This window comes from Ipomoea nil, unplaced genomic scaffold (assembly GCF_001879475.1).
Source record: "Ipomoea nil cultivar Tokyo-kokei standard unplaced genomic scaffold, Asagao_1.1 scaffold2422, whole genome shotgun sequence".
Lineage (NCBI taxonomy): Eukaryota > Viridiplantae > Streptophyta > Magnoliopsida > Solanales > Convolvulaceae > Ipomoea > Ipomoea nil.
This window is the reverse complement of record NW_017618850.1, coordinates 1,163,950-1,179,563: the sequence shown is the minus strand read 5'-3', so window position 1 is coordinate 1,179,563 and position 15,614 is coordinate 1,163,950. Positions and strand designations below refer to the sequence as shown.

Genomic DNA, 15,614 nt, shown 5'->3' with positions numbered 1-15,614 from the left:
AACATTGATATATAAATTGTCTAATGTTTCAGCACCAGATGTGTGTATCTACATGTTATCAATTTTTTGGGTAATTATTTCATCGAATTAAAGCAATAATAACATCATAAAACATAATCGATTCAACTAAATTAACCAATTGTACTATATAATATTTGATATTATAATTTACACAAGTTAATACCGATGTAATTATTATTATTATTATTAATATATTATAACAAATACATTATGGGGTAAAAATACTACTTAAGATAAAAGAGAATAATTAAGAATAAAAAAGAAGAATAAAAAGTAAAAGGGAGTAAAAAGGGGTTAAACTTAGCATCAAAATCCATTTTCTAGTTGTTGATGAATGTAAGGATTTGTCCGAATCGTGTCATTGTCGTCCATACCTCTTGAGCTCTTGCCTCTTGGTTACTGCCCTTAGGAGGTAAAGGGGCAAACCAATCCTTCAAGAATCGAAAATCGATCAAGCAAAACAGAGATCTCGAAATTCAAATATTGAAATGCCGAAAACGTCATTAGTCCTGAAATCTTTGTGGTGGTTTCATCTCGTCGTTGCACTTCAATTCTCGTCTTCAGTTATAGCTATCAGGTAATTGGAAAAGAAAGCATCGTTTGGTTGATTAATGTTAACTAATTTCTTTAGCATTAAATATTCAATTTTGTTGAATTGTTGTAATCTTACTTTATTGAAATTTATACTGAACAAGAACCATAGTTAAAATTCTACTTTTCTGATTTTTGACGATTCATATAAAATTACAGTAGATTGTGGATTGTTTTGGATTTGCATTGTTGTTTTATTGAAGATTATGCTTAACAAGAACCATAATCATTAGTTTTTAATGTAAAGTCCTTGTGGATCTCGGAGGAAAATCATATTAGTTCATAAACACAAAAAGTTGGGAAAATATTGACATTGATATATCCATGATTGTTTTTTGTTGCATTGTAGGAAGGATGTGAGCCTGCAAAACAATTATATTTGTAGAACGACAGTACAAGGACGATACTTGATAGCTGATGATAAAGGTAGTGTTTCTTTTCTAAACCTGTGGGGACAATCTTTGCAATTTTGTGCATGAAAGTAATTTTTATCATAATGTGGTAATTTGTGCCAAAAACCTTGTGGTTGAATGGTATTAGTTCCTGACTTTTAAGTAGGAGGTCCAAATGTATCAAAGGTGATCGCTCCGTTAAAGGCTTAAAGCAATGTAGTGATCAATTAATTCCTCATCGATTTGTATGGCAAAGCACAAAGATCTACAAATTCAGACCAAAGCAAGCACTTTGGTCCGGATTGAGACTCGAGTGACAAAAAAAATATTTTTTTTAAAAAAAATATTCTTTTACTGGAGCGCAGTCAAATGGAACAAAAAATTAGAGTTAAAATATCATCTATTGGGTCAAATACTTTCCAATTCTGAGCCTCTTGTAATCTTGTTGCCTCACCTCCTTATGAAGAAGCGTTTTATCCCATCATTTGTCTCTTCCTCAAGTACCTTGATGACCCATCACCTACCACCCATGCGCCATGCCACAGCCCATGATTGCTGTTGGAACATTTTTATTGCATCTGTAGCTTTAGTATTTGCTTGGGGGGAAGTTAATAGCTTATGCTTTGGGTTTATTAAATAGTAGAAGTTAACTATTTACTATTCTCAGGAAATTTTCAGTAGGATTCAAGAATTGCCTGATGTAACTCATGTAAGATATAACAAGAAAGGGAGCAAGAAAAGAAAAGGATACCCTTGGAGTCTCTGCACAGATAGAAAAAAACCAAGTAAACTCTCTTTTGAATGACTCTTCAATGAACAGTAATATAAAAACAACTGGCTTATTAGTTTATATAGAGTTAGGCTCATCATGACTTAGCAAACATTCTATTTGATGAGTATGGATTTCTAAGCTTAACAATCCTAAAACAAGCAAGATTCTAAAATACTGAAAAGAAAAACAGGAAACTAAATAATCTATAGCCTGCCATGGAGCTTCTGGACTGCCAAAAATTGTAGTGGTATTGATCAGGAAATCTACGGATATACGTAGTTTATAATACACATATTCAATGTTACTCAGTTAAACTAAGATTGAGCATAAATGGATCACATCATTGATCATTCTCCCCGCAATGGAGAAAACTTGACCTCTTAAAAAAGAAGCATCAGAATTGCCTATTATCTTCTTCAACTTTGATGCCTTTATGTCATAACTTGAAGATTTTCCATGGTAATGGTACTGTCATCATTGTCCGTCAATTAATGTCACTACTTTTTGCCCCTCAATTATCACAAAAGTGGCTAAGTTAACCCAAATCTTAACTGAGCCGTTAAAAATAAAGGAGCTATCACTGGTGCTCCACTCTGATCTCAACAAGCAGCTTTCACCTTGCAACATCTCCCTTCCCTTCATTTTCTATCTCTCTCTCTCTCTCTCTTGGAGATTCAAATACTTTCAGATGATAAAACTTAGATCCAGTGCGATAGGAGTGTCAGGGGGCCACCTTCATTCCGGTGTACATGGGTGAGGAAATTGAGAGATTTGTGGTGAGTGCAAAGCTTCTCAACCACCCAGTCTTCATCCACTTCTTGAATAGATCGGCACTGAGCACTAGCTTTGACATTGATAGGAGGATTGAGGCTTGGCACAAGCAACTGGTGGCCTAAGAGTGAAAACATTTGGAGGAACCTCAAAGGGCTTCTGATGTTGTTTTATGAAGAGAGGGAGAATTAAAGAGTAAGGAATTAGAAGTTCTAAGCATAAAGTCACCATTAAACAACTTGTGTATTGTGCTTCTCAATCTAGGAATCAGAGGTTCTTCAACCTCAAACAAAGGGTAAAATATCAAACGTGCTGTAATCTTAATTCTTAAAAACACTTTTTGACAGGACTTTTCATCTTAAGAAAACCTGAATCCATTTCTCACTTTATTTCATGGGATACTAATAATGTCATCACTTCATCAGAATTAGAACTGAAAAGTAGATATGGAACTTTTAGTGGAGTCTAGTTAGACATCTCATTGATTTTCGGCATTCAATTCTCTTTATTTATTTATTTATTTATTCTGCTTAGCAAGAACTTTAATCTTATGCCTTGTTGAAGCTCTATCAAATCCTTAAATTGACGGTTCATACTAACAAATTCTTGATTGATGATAAGAATTTCTTAATTTTACCTCTTCAAATCATTTGCTTTCCACTTTGAGGAAAGTTAGGGAGGTTCAGAGAATGTAAAAATCTCTGGTATTCAATTATTATTCCTATTCAGTTTAAGTAATTATTGTCAAAGTGCCTCTAGAAAATAAAGAAGTTAAAAAAAGGGGGAGCTTCCTTCAATCATTGTTGTTGTTCAACATATCTCTATGTACAAAAATTATATGTCAATATTTTGTTCTCACTAATGTCTCATTGCATACTTATTAGAATATTACTATAACTTTTTACCCCACTGGGTTTTGTTGAATTTGAAAGATTTAAAAGGCCTGGCGGGTGGAGAATTACAAGCGCCCGCCAGTTAGGCGGAAGCAGAGATGAAAAATTAAGGAATGAGAAAATGTATATAGGATTGAAAGATTACAATATATTAGTATGATTCTATATTCTCTCTTTCCAATAAAGAAACATAGTGTATATATATATATATATATATATATATACTTATTAGAATATTACTATAACTTTTTACCCCATTGGGTTTTGTTGAATTTGAAAGATTTAAAATGCCTGGCGGGTGGAGAATTACAAGCGCCCGCCAGTTAGGCGGAAGCAAAGATGAAAAATCAAGGAATGAGAAAATGTATATAAGATTGAAAGATTACAATATATTAGTATGATTCTATATTCTCTCTTTCCAATAAAGAAACATAGTGTGTATATATATATATATATATATATATATATATATATATATATATATATATATATATATATATATATATATATATATATATATAGACACATAACTGTAAACACCTATTCATAAACAGACACAACCCTATAGATAAACCTAACTCTTTATTTTTCAACACTCGCCCTCAAGCTGGAACATCTGGAAGTTCCAAGCTGGTTTGAAACATACATTATACCTTACTTTAAATTACAAATGAAGATTGTTGAAAAGCATGGTTGCAGTAGGCGCTAGGTGCTAGTCGGGCGCCCGGACAGCGTCTAGCGCCTAGTTAGGCGCTAGGTGGACGCCTAGGCGGCCGGTAACCTAGGCGGGCGCCTAGGGTGGAAATCGCCACGGTCTAGAGGCGCCTAGCGCCTAGGCGGGGCCTAGGCCGGCGCCTAGACCGATTTTTACAACCCTGTTGAAAAGTAAACTAAAAGGAACCAGAACTGTCTTCTTGTTATTCCATCTTAGAAAGAACAACACATTACAAGACATTATATAGGAAGATAACAAGTATTGGGAAGGGACATAAAAGGTCTAAAACTATTCCACTCCCCAAAGACTTAAAAGCATAATAAAAGCATAATAATAAGAGTAGGCTGCTCATATTCTAACACTGCTCATATTCCAACATTCTCCCTCAAGCTGGAGCGTATAAATCAAAAGCTCCCAGCTTGCCACAAATATATTCAATTCTAGGTCCACGAAGAGATTTGGTGAGAACATCAGCGAGTTGATCGTTTGACCCAACAAATGTGGTAACAATGACTCCGAATGCAACCTTCTCGCGTGTAAAGTGGCAGTCAATCTTAATATGTTTGGTCCTTTCATGGTAGACAGGATTGGAGGCAATATGTAGAGCTGCCTGATTGTCACAAACTAGTTTCATAAGCCCAAGCTTGCAGAAATTGAGTTCTGTGAGAAGTTGCTTAACCCAAATTAGTTCACAAATCCCTAGTGCTATTGCTCGGTATTCTGCCTCTGCGCTTGATCGTGCAACCACATCTTGCTTCTTGCTTTTCCAAGAAACCAAATTCCCTCCGAATAGGACACAATATCCTGATGTCGATCTCCTATCCCAAGGACATCCAACCCAATCTGCATCTGTGTAAGGCATTTAAGAGACTGAGTAAGTTGATTAATTGAAATCAAATTGAAGGGACACCCGGGAATGTAAAGAACATTGGATAAAGATAAAGAATGATTAGTAACTTTTCCAATTCCTATAGCCTTTCCTTTTGACCCATCGCCAAAAGTGACAGCAGGAAGAGAGTCTAAGAAATCAATATGGGAGAAAAAAGAAAGGTTACCAGATATGTGATCAGTGCTCCAGAATCCAAGACCCAAACTGAGTCTGACTTTAATGCAAGAGCATGAGTCTGATTTTTGGTGACCCAGGCAGACTTCCCGGCTGGTACACTGCTTGAAATTTTATGTTTTGCCATAGTTGTCATAAAAATATGCGAAAAACACCGTAGTGTCGCAGGAACAAGGCGAGATGATCTGGAAATTTTGGCCGGAAAACAGTGAGCAGTGTCGCCGGAGCTTCTTTTGAAGGAATGTGGCACCAATTCAGTGAATAAAGCTCTTAGTTTGAGATAGTATAGAAAAGTGATGATGAACACCGTTTTTCACGGTGAGTTCGTCTGGAAATTTTCAGGCCCTTCAAAGGAGGCTCTGATACCATGTTGAAAAGTAAACTAAAAGGAACCTGAACTATCTTCTTGTTATTCCATCTTAGAAAAAGATCAACACATTACAAGACATTATATAGGAAGATAACAAGTATTGGGAAGGGACATAAAAGGTCTAAAACTATTCCCCTCCGGCCCTCCCCAAAGACTTAAAAGCATAATAATAAGAGTAGGTTGCTCATATTCTAACACTGCACATATTCCAACAAAGATTAAAAGCAGCTAGAGGATAACAGTGTTGGATGGCTTCGGAGGGATGATGTTATACACAACCCTTAGGAATGAAGGCACTAAGGGTGAAGCTCAACACAGACAACCTTGGGAATGAAGGCACCAAGAGTGAAGCTTAACACAAACACCCTCACAACAACATAAGCACTCTAGGATTTGCCAACAACAATCTTCATCAAGAGAGGCAGAACAAACAAAGCATGAGCAGCAAGGGGGAATGTAGTAGAGCCCATAGTAATGACAAATACACCCAAAGAATAAAATAAAGTATGAATACCGAAAACACCTTATATCCTCTTCTTATAGGATAAGTGAATAACCACACGGGAAGTTATCTTTGCACTTGATCCATTATATATATATACACACACACACAGACACATAACTGTAAACACCTATTCATAAACAGACACAACCCTATAGATAAACCTAACCCTTTATTTTTCAACAGGTTCCATTTATAGTTGTGGAAAATTTATTTTGTATCCCTAGTGTTATTACATAATGCAAAAAATTTTCCATGTTCGATTCTGCTAAGTGCTAACTGCATGGCACTTCTTATAGCCAGTGTTTAACAATTGTAGGTCAAGTCTGTGATGCTCTGTCAGTTGATCCACAATCTCGCTGCTGTCATGGCAAAGGAGAACAGTTCTCTTGCCAGTGAGTTGTCTCAAGTTTATGATGTGGAACACTTTTTTCATTAAGTCACTACTTCATTTCGAGCATACAAATATGCTTAAAAAGAGAACAAGATCTGATATTTCTTATTTTATTTCCCTCTTGTAGCGGCTGCAATCTGCTCTCACAATGCTGCAACTCGTATGAATTTTGTGTTGCATGCTGCCTGAATCCATCTAGGGTAATAAACTGCACTAGGTTTTCTTTTCTCTATGTTTTGGTAAAGATTTTCCGCTTATATGTTTTACAACTTATGTTGCTAAATCTGCTGCAGACACCAAAGGAACTAGCACTAAAGGTGAAGATTGCAAAGCCTATAACAGCTGGTAGGTCCTCTAATTGTGTTGCACTTGAAATAGTAAACTTTTAAAGTAATGTAAGGAAAGACTAAATCTGAGGCACTACCTACCAGAGTTGTTATCTAACTGTATTATTTATTTTAAAATTTTGGAACTTTATTTAAAATGACTGGTCATTGGAAAGTAATAAATGTGTTCATTTAGATGGCAGCTTTTTTTATCAGTCATGTGTCATGAAGATGCATTTCAGTTAAGTTGATTTCTTTTTTGAAATCAAGTTAAGTGGATTTCTGAACTACTAAAGGGGTAACTGACCCTTGTTACTGCCATTAGTGTGGTATGGCTTCAATTCATGTTATTTTCTTTCTTGCCCTTGTTTAAAAAATATATATATTTCTACTATTTTTCTCTATGTAAAAGTACTCACCCTACACACACACACACACACACACACCTCTTCCCTAATCAAATAAATGAATACAGTGTATTAAATATAAAAGTGCCAGTAACCAACTCTTTTTTTTTTTTTTTTTGTTTGGAAAAAAGTTCCTCTTTAGAAGAACAGAAGCTGATACATTTGTTTATTTTTCTTTGCAATAACATTATTTTATGGCTATGTGCCTATGTAGAGAACCTATGATTTAAACTTCACCACAAAAAGTAAACGACTGAAGTTTATACTTTATACTTGGCTATGAAATTAGCCATCTTTCACTGCAATACGTACATACATACATACATGTGTGTGTGTGTGTGTTTATTTTCTTATCTTTAGTTCTGTATGATGATATTTGTATGCTCTTCATAGTTACTACAGATTAGCATTAAGTAATGATGTTCAGGTAAAGTTCTGATAATAGACTTTTGCTTTTTATGCACTTGGCCTTAATGTTTTAATTTATCAGATTTAATGTATATAAATAATAATTAAGGATATCAGTGTCTCTGCAGGGTTTTACTTCTAACTGTAATAACAGATCTTCCAAAACCTTTCTTAGAAGAAGAAAAAAATGTAAGAAGGAATTTTATCAACAAAAGTATTTCCCAACACAATTTATTTTGGTTTTTTAATTTTTCAATAATATGTTCTAATTGTTGATTGAATTATGGAGTTCTGTGCTTCTGGCTCCACACATTTTGATTGGGGTTTACACATAGATGTTGTATCTTTGCATGATTTCTGCAAGGTTGATAAATGTTGCTCATTATTTGACAGGAACGTATTCAAGTATTTTTGAGTTTTGTGCAGGCAGATGTCGTCATAATTCAGAGAGTGTGGTGAGTATCTTTTTCTTGTTTACCACTCAAGTCAAGGATTCATATGGGTGCTAGTGTGCTAGAACCATTTGCTTTCAAGTTCATTTTCTAGGTTCTAGTCAAACTAAAGCAGCAGGATACCTTTCTTATCTTATACTTTGAATGGATGATTGTTGTTACTTATTAGTCATTTGAATTTTAGAGAAAAGGGGCAAATTTGGCTTACATAGTTACATAAACATTTTCTAATTCACTTGGATGGCCATCATTTGTTTAGAACTATATAATTTGGTCTCCCAAAATGAATATTCTATTATTCTAATCCTTGGATCATAGCCTACTGAAGACTCATTTAATTTCAGCCTTGCTTTGGCATCATCATTTGACATCAGTCTCTTCTTGCAGATATGCAAGACTTATTTATTTTATTTTACTTTAGGCAAAAGAGTTAAATAAGCTCCCTAAGTTAGCGAACTGTGAAATTAAACTCTCTAATTTTAAAAAGCTCCTTCTAACCCTTTTAAATCGGCAAAAATGGTGCAATTCTGTCCAAATATTACTTATTCAACAGGTTACCGCTGCTGTGGCTAACATGTGACATTCTGATGTTATGTGGATCCAAGTATATAATTTGTAATTTATTTATTTTTGCATTTTTTTAAAGAACAGCCATTGACTTTTTTCGAAGGAGACAGTTGTGGTTGTCTGCTAAAAACTAAAAGACAGCCATGGCTGTTTTGTGTCCAGATATGGACTGGAGACAAAGGTGGCCATTGCCGCCATCGTTTCAAAGTCTTGGCTGTCTAAAAAAATGGAATTTAGTTTTTAGACATCCATCAATGATGGCTGTCTGACTGTCTCCTTTGAAGACAGTCCGTGGCTGTTCTTAAAAAAAAACGAAAAAAAAAAACACTTGAATCGACATAAGCATCAGAACACCACGTGTCACAGTGTCAGTCACATCAGCAGTAACCATACATAACATTTGGACTCAATTGCACTGTTTTTTTTTTTCCCCGGTTAGGGGGCTCACTTGCACTATAACTTAGAGGGCTTATTTGACCCATTTTCCTTAATCTTATTATTTATTGTCTTCAATTTGGTTAAATTTGTTAATGTTTGTTTTGCAAAAAATGTTATTAATTCAGAAAGAATAGTGAATGACAAAGAACTGCTAGGGGTGCTGTCACTGAGCTTAAATATTTGATATATGGTTAACCTTTTAGGTCCATGAAAATGCTTACCACAGTGAATTTCACCATTGTTTCTCCATACCATCAAATTCTTCAGGTTAGTACTTAACTTTTCTTGCTGGTTAAAAGTATAATATTTTCTGTATTCTCTCTATAATAAGGTGGCATGAAGACTCCCATAGTAGGGTATTTCAGAGAACTCTCTGAAAGTGTGAAGCATCCTATTCTAGCCTATTTATGTTCTGTTTTTGGCTAAGTAGGCTGGTTATAATTTATAATCACATTTTTTTCCTTTGCTAATTGGTATCAAGGCTGGGGAAAGTGTTATTCCTCATCTGTTATTTATTTTGGTTATCATCATTAGTAATCAGCAAAGAGGAATAGGTATGTGCATGTGTATATATCTGAGATAAGGTTGAGAATATTGTGATAAAAATATAGAGGAATACGTATACATATGTGCATATGTGTATATATATGAGGAGTTGAGAGTGTGAGACTGTGAGACTCATGAGAGGAAGAAGTAAAAGCCTAGACTAGAGCCACTCTGATTGTCTGGCAAGGCAAATAAAAAGGTTCTGGAAATCGGTTCTTAAACCATAACAACGTTCAGGCCTGGAACCATGCTAGACTTGAGCCACGGTCATAACTATTCTGATGACAATGCAAAACCAATGTCCCTGCCAACCATCAATGCTTTCAAAATGGCTAGCTGACACAATACAAAGTTCTGTTTACCCCTTGCCAAGCACTGTCCTCATCTCTGAAGGTTTTCACTGGCATTGCCTAGAGTTTTAAGTGAGGGCACGAGACTGCAAAGAAAAAGATAAGATGCCATGTTGGTTGTGGGTCACAATCGGATCAGGCGTTGAGCTTGCTAGATGTGAGTTGAATAAATGGCATTGGATTAGTCTGTTTGATTATGGTTCTATTGAATTAGGCCAAGGTTGGCCCAAATATTTTAGATCCTTTACTTTTTCTATTGGATTAGGCTATACATAGTGAGAAGGGAAAAATAGCAAAGAATTGTGACCAGAAATGGGTATTGAAGCCTCAGAACGGTGATATATGTGTCAACCATTAATATTTTATGATGTGAGTGAATTAGGAACTAATGGCATGAAACTTGGGGAACAATGGTGGTGTTGACTGGTCAATTTTAAAAAGTGGGGATAAGGACCATCAGAACCTTGAAACAATAAGGAACAAAAAAAAATCTCCTTAAACAATAAAGGGTCAACGTGTAATGTTCCAAAGCGAAAGTTTCTCAAACTGTTTATGCATAAAATTTTAGTATGCTCAGTGGGGATTAGATATATATTTGAATTAGCTACGATTGTTCCTATGAGTTTATGTAACCTTTTTTGTTTTTGTTTTAAATATGTAATATAATAGGGTCCTCTGAGAAGCCCATGGAATCAAGATTGATTGGGATTAACATCATCATTGGAAGGTTGGAAATTTAATTTATAATTCTTCTGTGGTTGGAATTCAGCTGATTCTCAGATATTGTTCATTATTATGCATGGTGCTGGGAAAAAGGCAAGGGGAATCATGTGATTTGGTATGCAAATCAAGTGGTGAATCTTGTGTACCCAGCAAACTACTGCTGCTTAATCAATGTGAAATGTAAGTTTAATATGCATGCAATCATAGATTTGTTCCTCTTGCTCTGTCTTTATCTCTCCCCCCCTGCCACCCATCCTCTGGCTCCCACCTTGCTTGACCTGAAGAAGTGAAGCTATTGAACCCATTGGACTAGTTTAATTTCTCCAATTCCTTTTAGATACAAATACTTATTTCTGGAGTCCTTCCTCAACAATGTGTGATACTGTCTAGATTCTATATAGTGGGAAGATCTAATATCCCTGCTTCTTTGGAAAGGACTAATATATGTGGGGGTTACAAGGGATTTTCTTTTATTTATTTACAGTTGATTGTTTGTGCTTAATTTTTAATCATTTTTTTCCGTTTCTCTATGGTACTTGTGTCAGTTTTCTAATCAAAGAAATCTCCCTCGGAAAGCTAGAATGACTAAAGAAACTTGGACACTTCTTTTTAAATTATCGAGCCAACAATAAATGATTAAGTTAAAATAGGGATCATATAAGATCTTTGGGATTTTTTTTTATTTTTTATTTTTGCTTTTTGTGGTCCTTGCAAGAGTCTGTATGGAATATGGATATGGATTATGGCATGATCTCCATCTCATTTTGGTTATGCAGAAAAGCTCTTTGAATAAGCTATTACAGAACAATTATAATCTATTTTGATGCAGACTTGTTTTGAATGCGATTTTTTTTTCTCCTTTATCTTGACACCATTAAATATTTTGTCTTAAACCTGACTTTGTCTCCCATGAACAGGATACAGAAATACTTGAGCTGTAAAGGTGGATGCTTGGCCAGTATTGGAGCAGACCAACCTGCTGAAGTAGTTGATGATGCCCCTGAAGACCTGGTATAGTACTCCTTTTGTGCTATATATTCTGGATCTCTCTTTATTATGTTGCAAATTATATGCTCCTTATCTGATCAGACAAAATATGTTCTCTTTAGAGAGATTTACAAGCAACTAGCTAATACTTATGAGTCATGCCACACACAAAATTACTTTATAGAGGAAAACATAGTCTCTGCTTTAAAAAAGATTATCTGTTTCATAAAATTATTAGTAATCTGGTGTTATTTCTCATTTGTGCAAGTACTATAGAAATGCAAATTATGTATATTTTGGTCATAAATTTGATGTGGTTAGAATATGAAACATAAAGCCATAAAGGACAAAAAGTGACTCCCATGCATATGCATCCTTTTTTTTTTTTTAATTTTATATTAATTTATTATTATTTATTTGAAAAATTCCACGTCTGCGACTTACTTATTATTGCAGGTAATTAACCTGTTGTTGGGTCTAAATGCACGAAAATAACAAGTTCATAGGTTTAATTGCAACTTTTAAAAGTTCAGGGGCCTAATTGACTTCTCGGATAAAGTTTAGGGATGTATTTGACCCTTTTCCCTATTATTTGTGTACTGAATATATAGTATTTGATAGTATGGTCCATACAGTTGTGTGGACCATGTGGAAATAATTGGTTATTTGTTGTCCACGTGTCATTCTAATATGGGATATTAAGATTTCATTCCTTCTAATATGGCTATTTTAGCTTCAATTAAGATTTCATATATTAGTTAGTCACATGAGTCACAGCCTAAAGTAGTTTTTTTTTTTTTTAAATGTATATAATTTTTCACCATTTTTGTTCATTTTTTTGTTTTTTGTTTTTTGCTCAGGAATCTGGGGCATGCTTGTATACTACTTCGCAATCTGTGCTTTCTTGCAGTGGCTCACATCAGCATACAAGGAGGCTTTGCCCATGCGTATAGTACATGTTAGGTATAAAACATGGAATAATTACTTCATTGCTTTTACCTGACCTCTCCCATTTATATTTTTCCAGTTTTACTAAATTTGCAATTTAACTTTTAACTTTTATCACTGCACCAGAATGATGGAATGGAAAATGAAAATAGATATTCTTGTTTGCATCAGGAATTATACTGAACACTTGAGTTATCTAATTATTGTGAAGCTTAATTAGGGCTGAAATTTGTCTGTATGTGTATGCGGCTCTTGTAAGGGTGTGCTTGAAAGAGCGGTTGAAGCGGTGGACCACTTCAATTTCTCTCGATAAGTCGTTTGGATGAATTGCAGTTTGAGATGTTGGAATGGTGAATCACGCCAGTCGCAAAAATTTCAATTGGAGGCCGGTGTTGGGGTTTGGCGGGAGTGGTAGCTATGGTATCATTTCAATTTCAATTTCACTGTCACCGGTCTAATCTCATCGTTCTTCCAAATGGAGCCTAAGCATCAAGTTGAGAATAGCGGCATTTGAGTTGTAATTTTTGTTTTCCAAATGAATGGATACAACTTGTATGGAAAATTACAATTCTTTTACCCTGAATTATATGTTTATAGCATTTTTCCTTCCGAATTATTCATGTATTCACATTTTTCCCTTCAATTATGTTAAAAGTGGTGGTTTTTCTTCCGTTTTATGTTAGATGGACATTCTTACCCTAACAAATAAATATTTCATTTATTTTTTTCTCCAACAAATTATTAATTGTATGTATGGATGACCACGGTTTAATTCGAACCTAGTCGGACATTGTAGCAACTGAATCAAAACAGTAGGGACGGTTCTGGTTACGATTCAAATTTGAAAAAAATAATTATTAAATTTAGACTATTTTAAAAATAAAAAATAAAAGTTACAAAAATAAATAAATAAATTTGGTTTTGAACAGTCAGTTTAAAATTTATTTATTTTTGTAAATTTAATTTCTTATTTTTAAAATAGTCTAAATTCAACAATTATTTTATTTTATCTTTATTGTTTTAATTTGGTTGCTACAGTGTTCGGTTATGTTCGAATCAAACTGTGGTCATTCATACATACAAGCAATAATTTGTTGGGGTGAAAACCACCACTTTTAACATAACTGAGTGGGCAAATGTGGGTACATGAATAACTCAGGGATAAAAAGTGCTATAAGCATATAACCCAAGAGAAAAAAGTGTCATTTCCCAAACTTGTATTACTAATGTAAACCACATCTCGCTTTTGTTCTTACAAAAAGCTTTTGATAGAAAACATGGTGTTAGAAATAAAGTGTAATAGTTTTGATGAGCCAAATTATAATTTTAGAAAATTTCCAATTTTATTTTGAGTTTAGATTTAGATAAATAAATCTCCTAAGTGAAAGTGAAGCCAAAGTTCATACATATTAGTATTTGGAAAAGAGTTAATATCCAAAATCGTCCTCGACTATAGTGGTTTTTCTCAATTTCGTCCTAAACGACTTTGGTGACCTAATATCGTTCCAGACTTTTGTGTTTCGCTCAATTTAGTCCTCCATTTGTTATTCCGTCAAATTGATGTTAAATAAAGGGACAATTCAGTAATGTCAATATTGATCTCTCTTTACTTTCAACTTGTGAAGTGCGAAATTCCTCTTTCTTGTACGAATTACACCTAGAATTACTCCCGGACCTGCAAATCAAATTTTATATTCGCAGTTTTAAGAGTAATTCTGGGAGTAATTCGTAAAAAAAAAAAAAAAAGATTTCGCAGTTCACATGTCTACGAGTAAAGAGATGCCAATATTAAAATTACTGAATTGCCTATTTATTTAACACCAAATGGACAGAATAACAAATGAGGGACTAAATTGATCAAAAACACAAAAGTCTGGGACTAAATTGAGCGAAACACAAAAGTCTGGGACGATATTAGGTCACCAAAGTCGTTTAGGACGAAATTGAGAAAAACCACTATAGTTGAGGACGATTTTGGGTATTAACTCATTTGGAAAAATAGAGTTCTCTATGATATATGCTACTTGTAAATCAATGCTTCCATTATAACCAAAAGACCAAGTGGAGTGTTGGAGATGGACTCATCATTATTGAAATAGATAGAAGGTTGTGTGATCAAGTCTTCGGCTAGGCATTTTTATTTTAGTGCCAAAGATGGAGATTGAGAAGAAGGCCAATAGGTTAATATGAAGCTGTAAGTGTATAATTTAATACACAATTAAAACCCTTTGTTTTAGGCAAAGCACTTGGATCGGCATTTTTATTTAATGCCAAAGATGGAGATTGAGAAGAATGCAATAGATTAATATGAAGTTGTAAGTGTATAATTTAATACACGACTAAAACCCTTTGTTTTAGGCAAAGCACTTGGACCGTCTCCTATCAAAATAGTCTTTATGCTATTAAGCTCAAGCACATGGAATTAATCAGATGAAGCTAGGAGTTATTCTAATTAGGGTTGTGCAGAACCTGACCCACCCGTTCAAACCGACCGACCTGAAAATCGAGAGAGACCAACCCGGAATGACCCAAACCCGACTCTCCTTACCCGATCCGCCATGCAATACGGCGTCGTTTTAGAAGGTTCGGGTGGGGTATACAATTTTGCAAACCGACCCGTCCGAATACCCGAACTATCCTAGGGTTCCCTAAGGCGTTGTATAATACGGCGTCGTTCCATCAATGTATATATACATGCCTTCCACCACTTGGTCTTCATTATCTCATCTGCGCAGCTGACCTAGGGTTTGAGATCTGAGATCGCATCTCTCATTCTCTCGACTCTCAACTCTCTCAGTCTCTCAGACTCTCACTCTCTCAGACTCTCAACTCTCTCAGAGTCTCACTCTCTCAGACTCTCAGTCTCTCAGAGTCTCAGTTCTCTCAAGAGTCAAGACTCATCACGCATCAGTCATCTCTGATTCTGTAAATCCGTAAGGTAAATCTCTAATCTCTTAATCTCTATTTCTCTAATCTCT

At 34.9% G+C, this 15,614-nt stretch overlaps 1 protein-coding gene across 6 annotated transcripts; it reads left to right on the top strand.

Annotated features, from left to right (window-relative positions):
* Positions 1-333: 333 nt before the first annotated feature.
* On the top strand, positions 334-13,306 carry LOC109152514. Of its 6 annotated transcripts, none has more exons than XM_019300219.1 (12): positions 334-598; positions 962-1,038; positions 6,410-6,485; positions 6,612-6,684; positions 6,778-6,829; positions 8,019-8,080; positions 9,286-9,349; positions 10,648-10,705; positions 10,795-10,881; positions 11,619-11,712; positions 12,549-12,651; positions 12,896-13,306. In XM_019300219.1, the coding sequence occupies exons 1-11, from the start codon at positions 510-512 to the stop codon at positions 12,639-12,641; spliced, it is 825 nt and encodes a 274-aa protein (XP_019155764.1). In that variant the 5' UTR covers positions 334-509; the 3' UTR covers positions 12,642-12,651; positions 12,896-13,306. The 6 variants fall into 6 exon arrangements, with proteins under 6 accessions (XP_019155764.1, XP_019155763.1, XP_019155762.1 ...); XM_019300218.1 differs by having other exon boundaries at positions 12,876-13,306; XM_019300217.1 differs by having other exon boundaries at positions 12,857-13,306.
* The last annotated feature ends 2,308 nt before the right edge of the window (positions 13,307-15,614 follow it).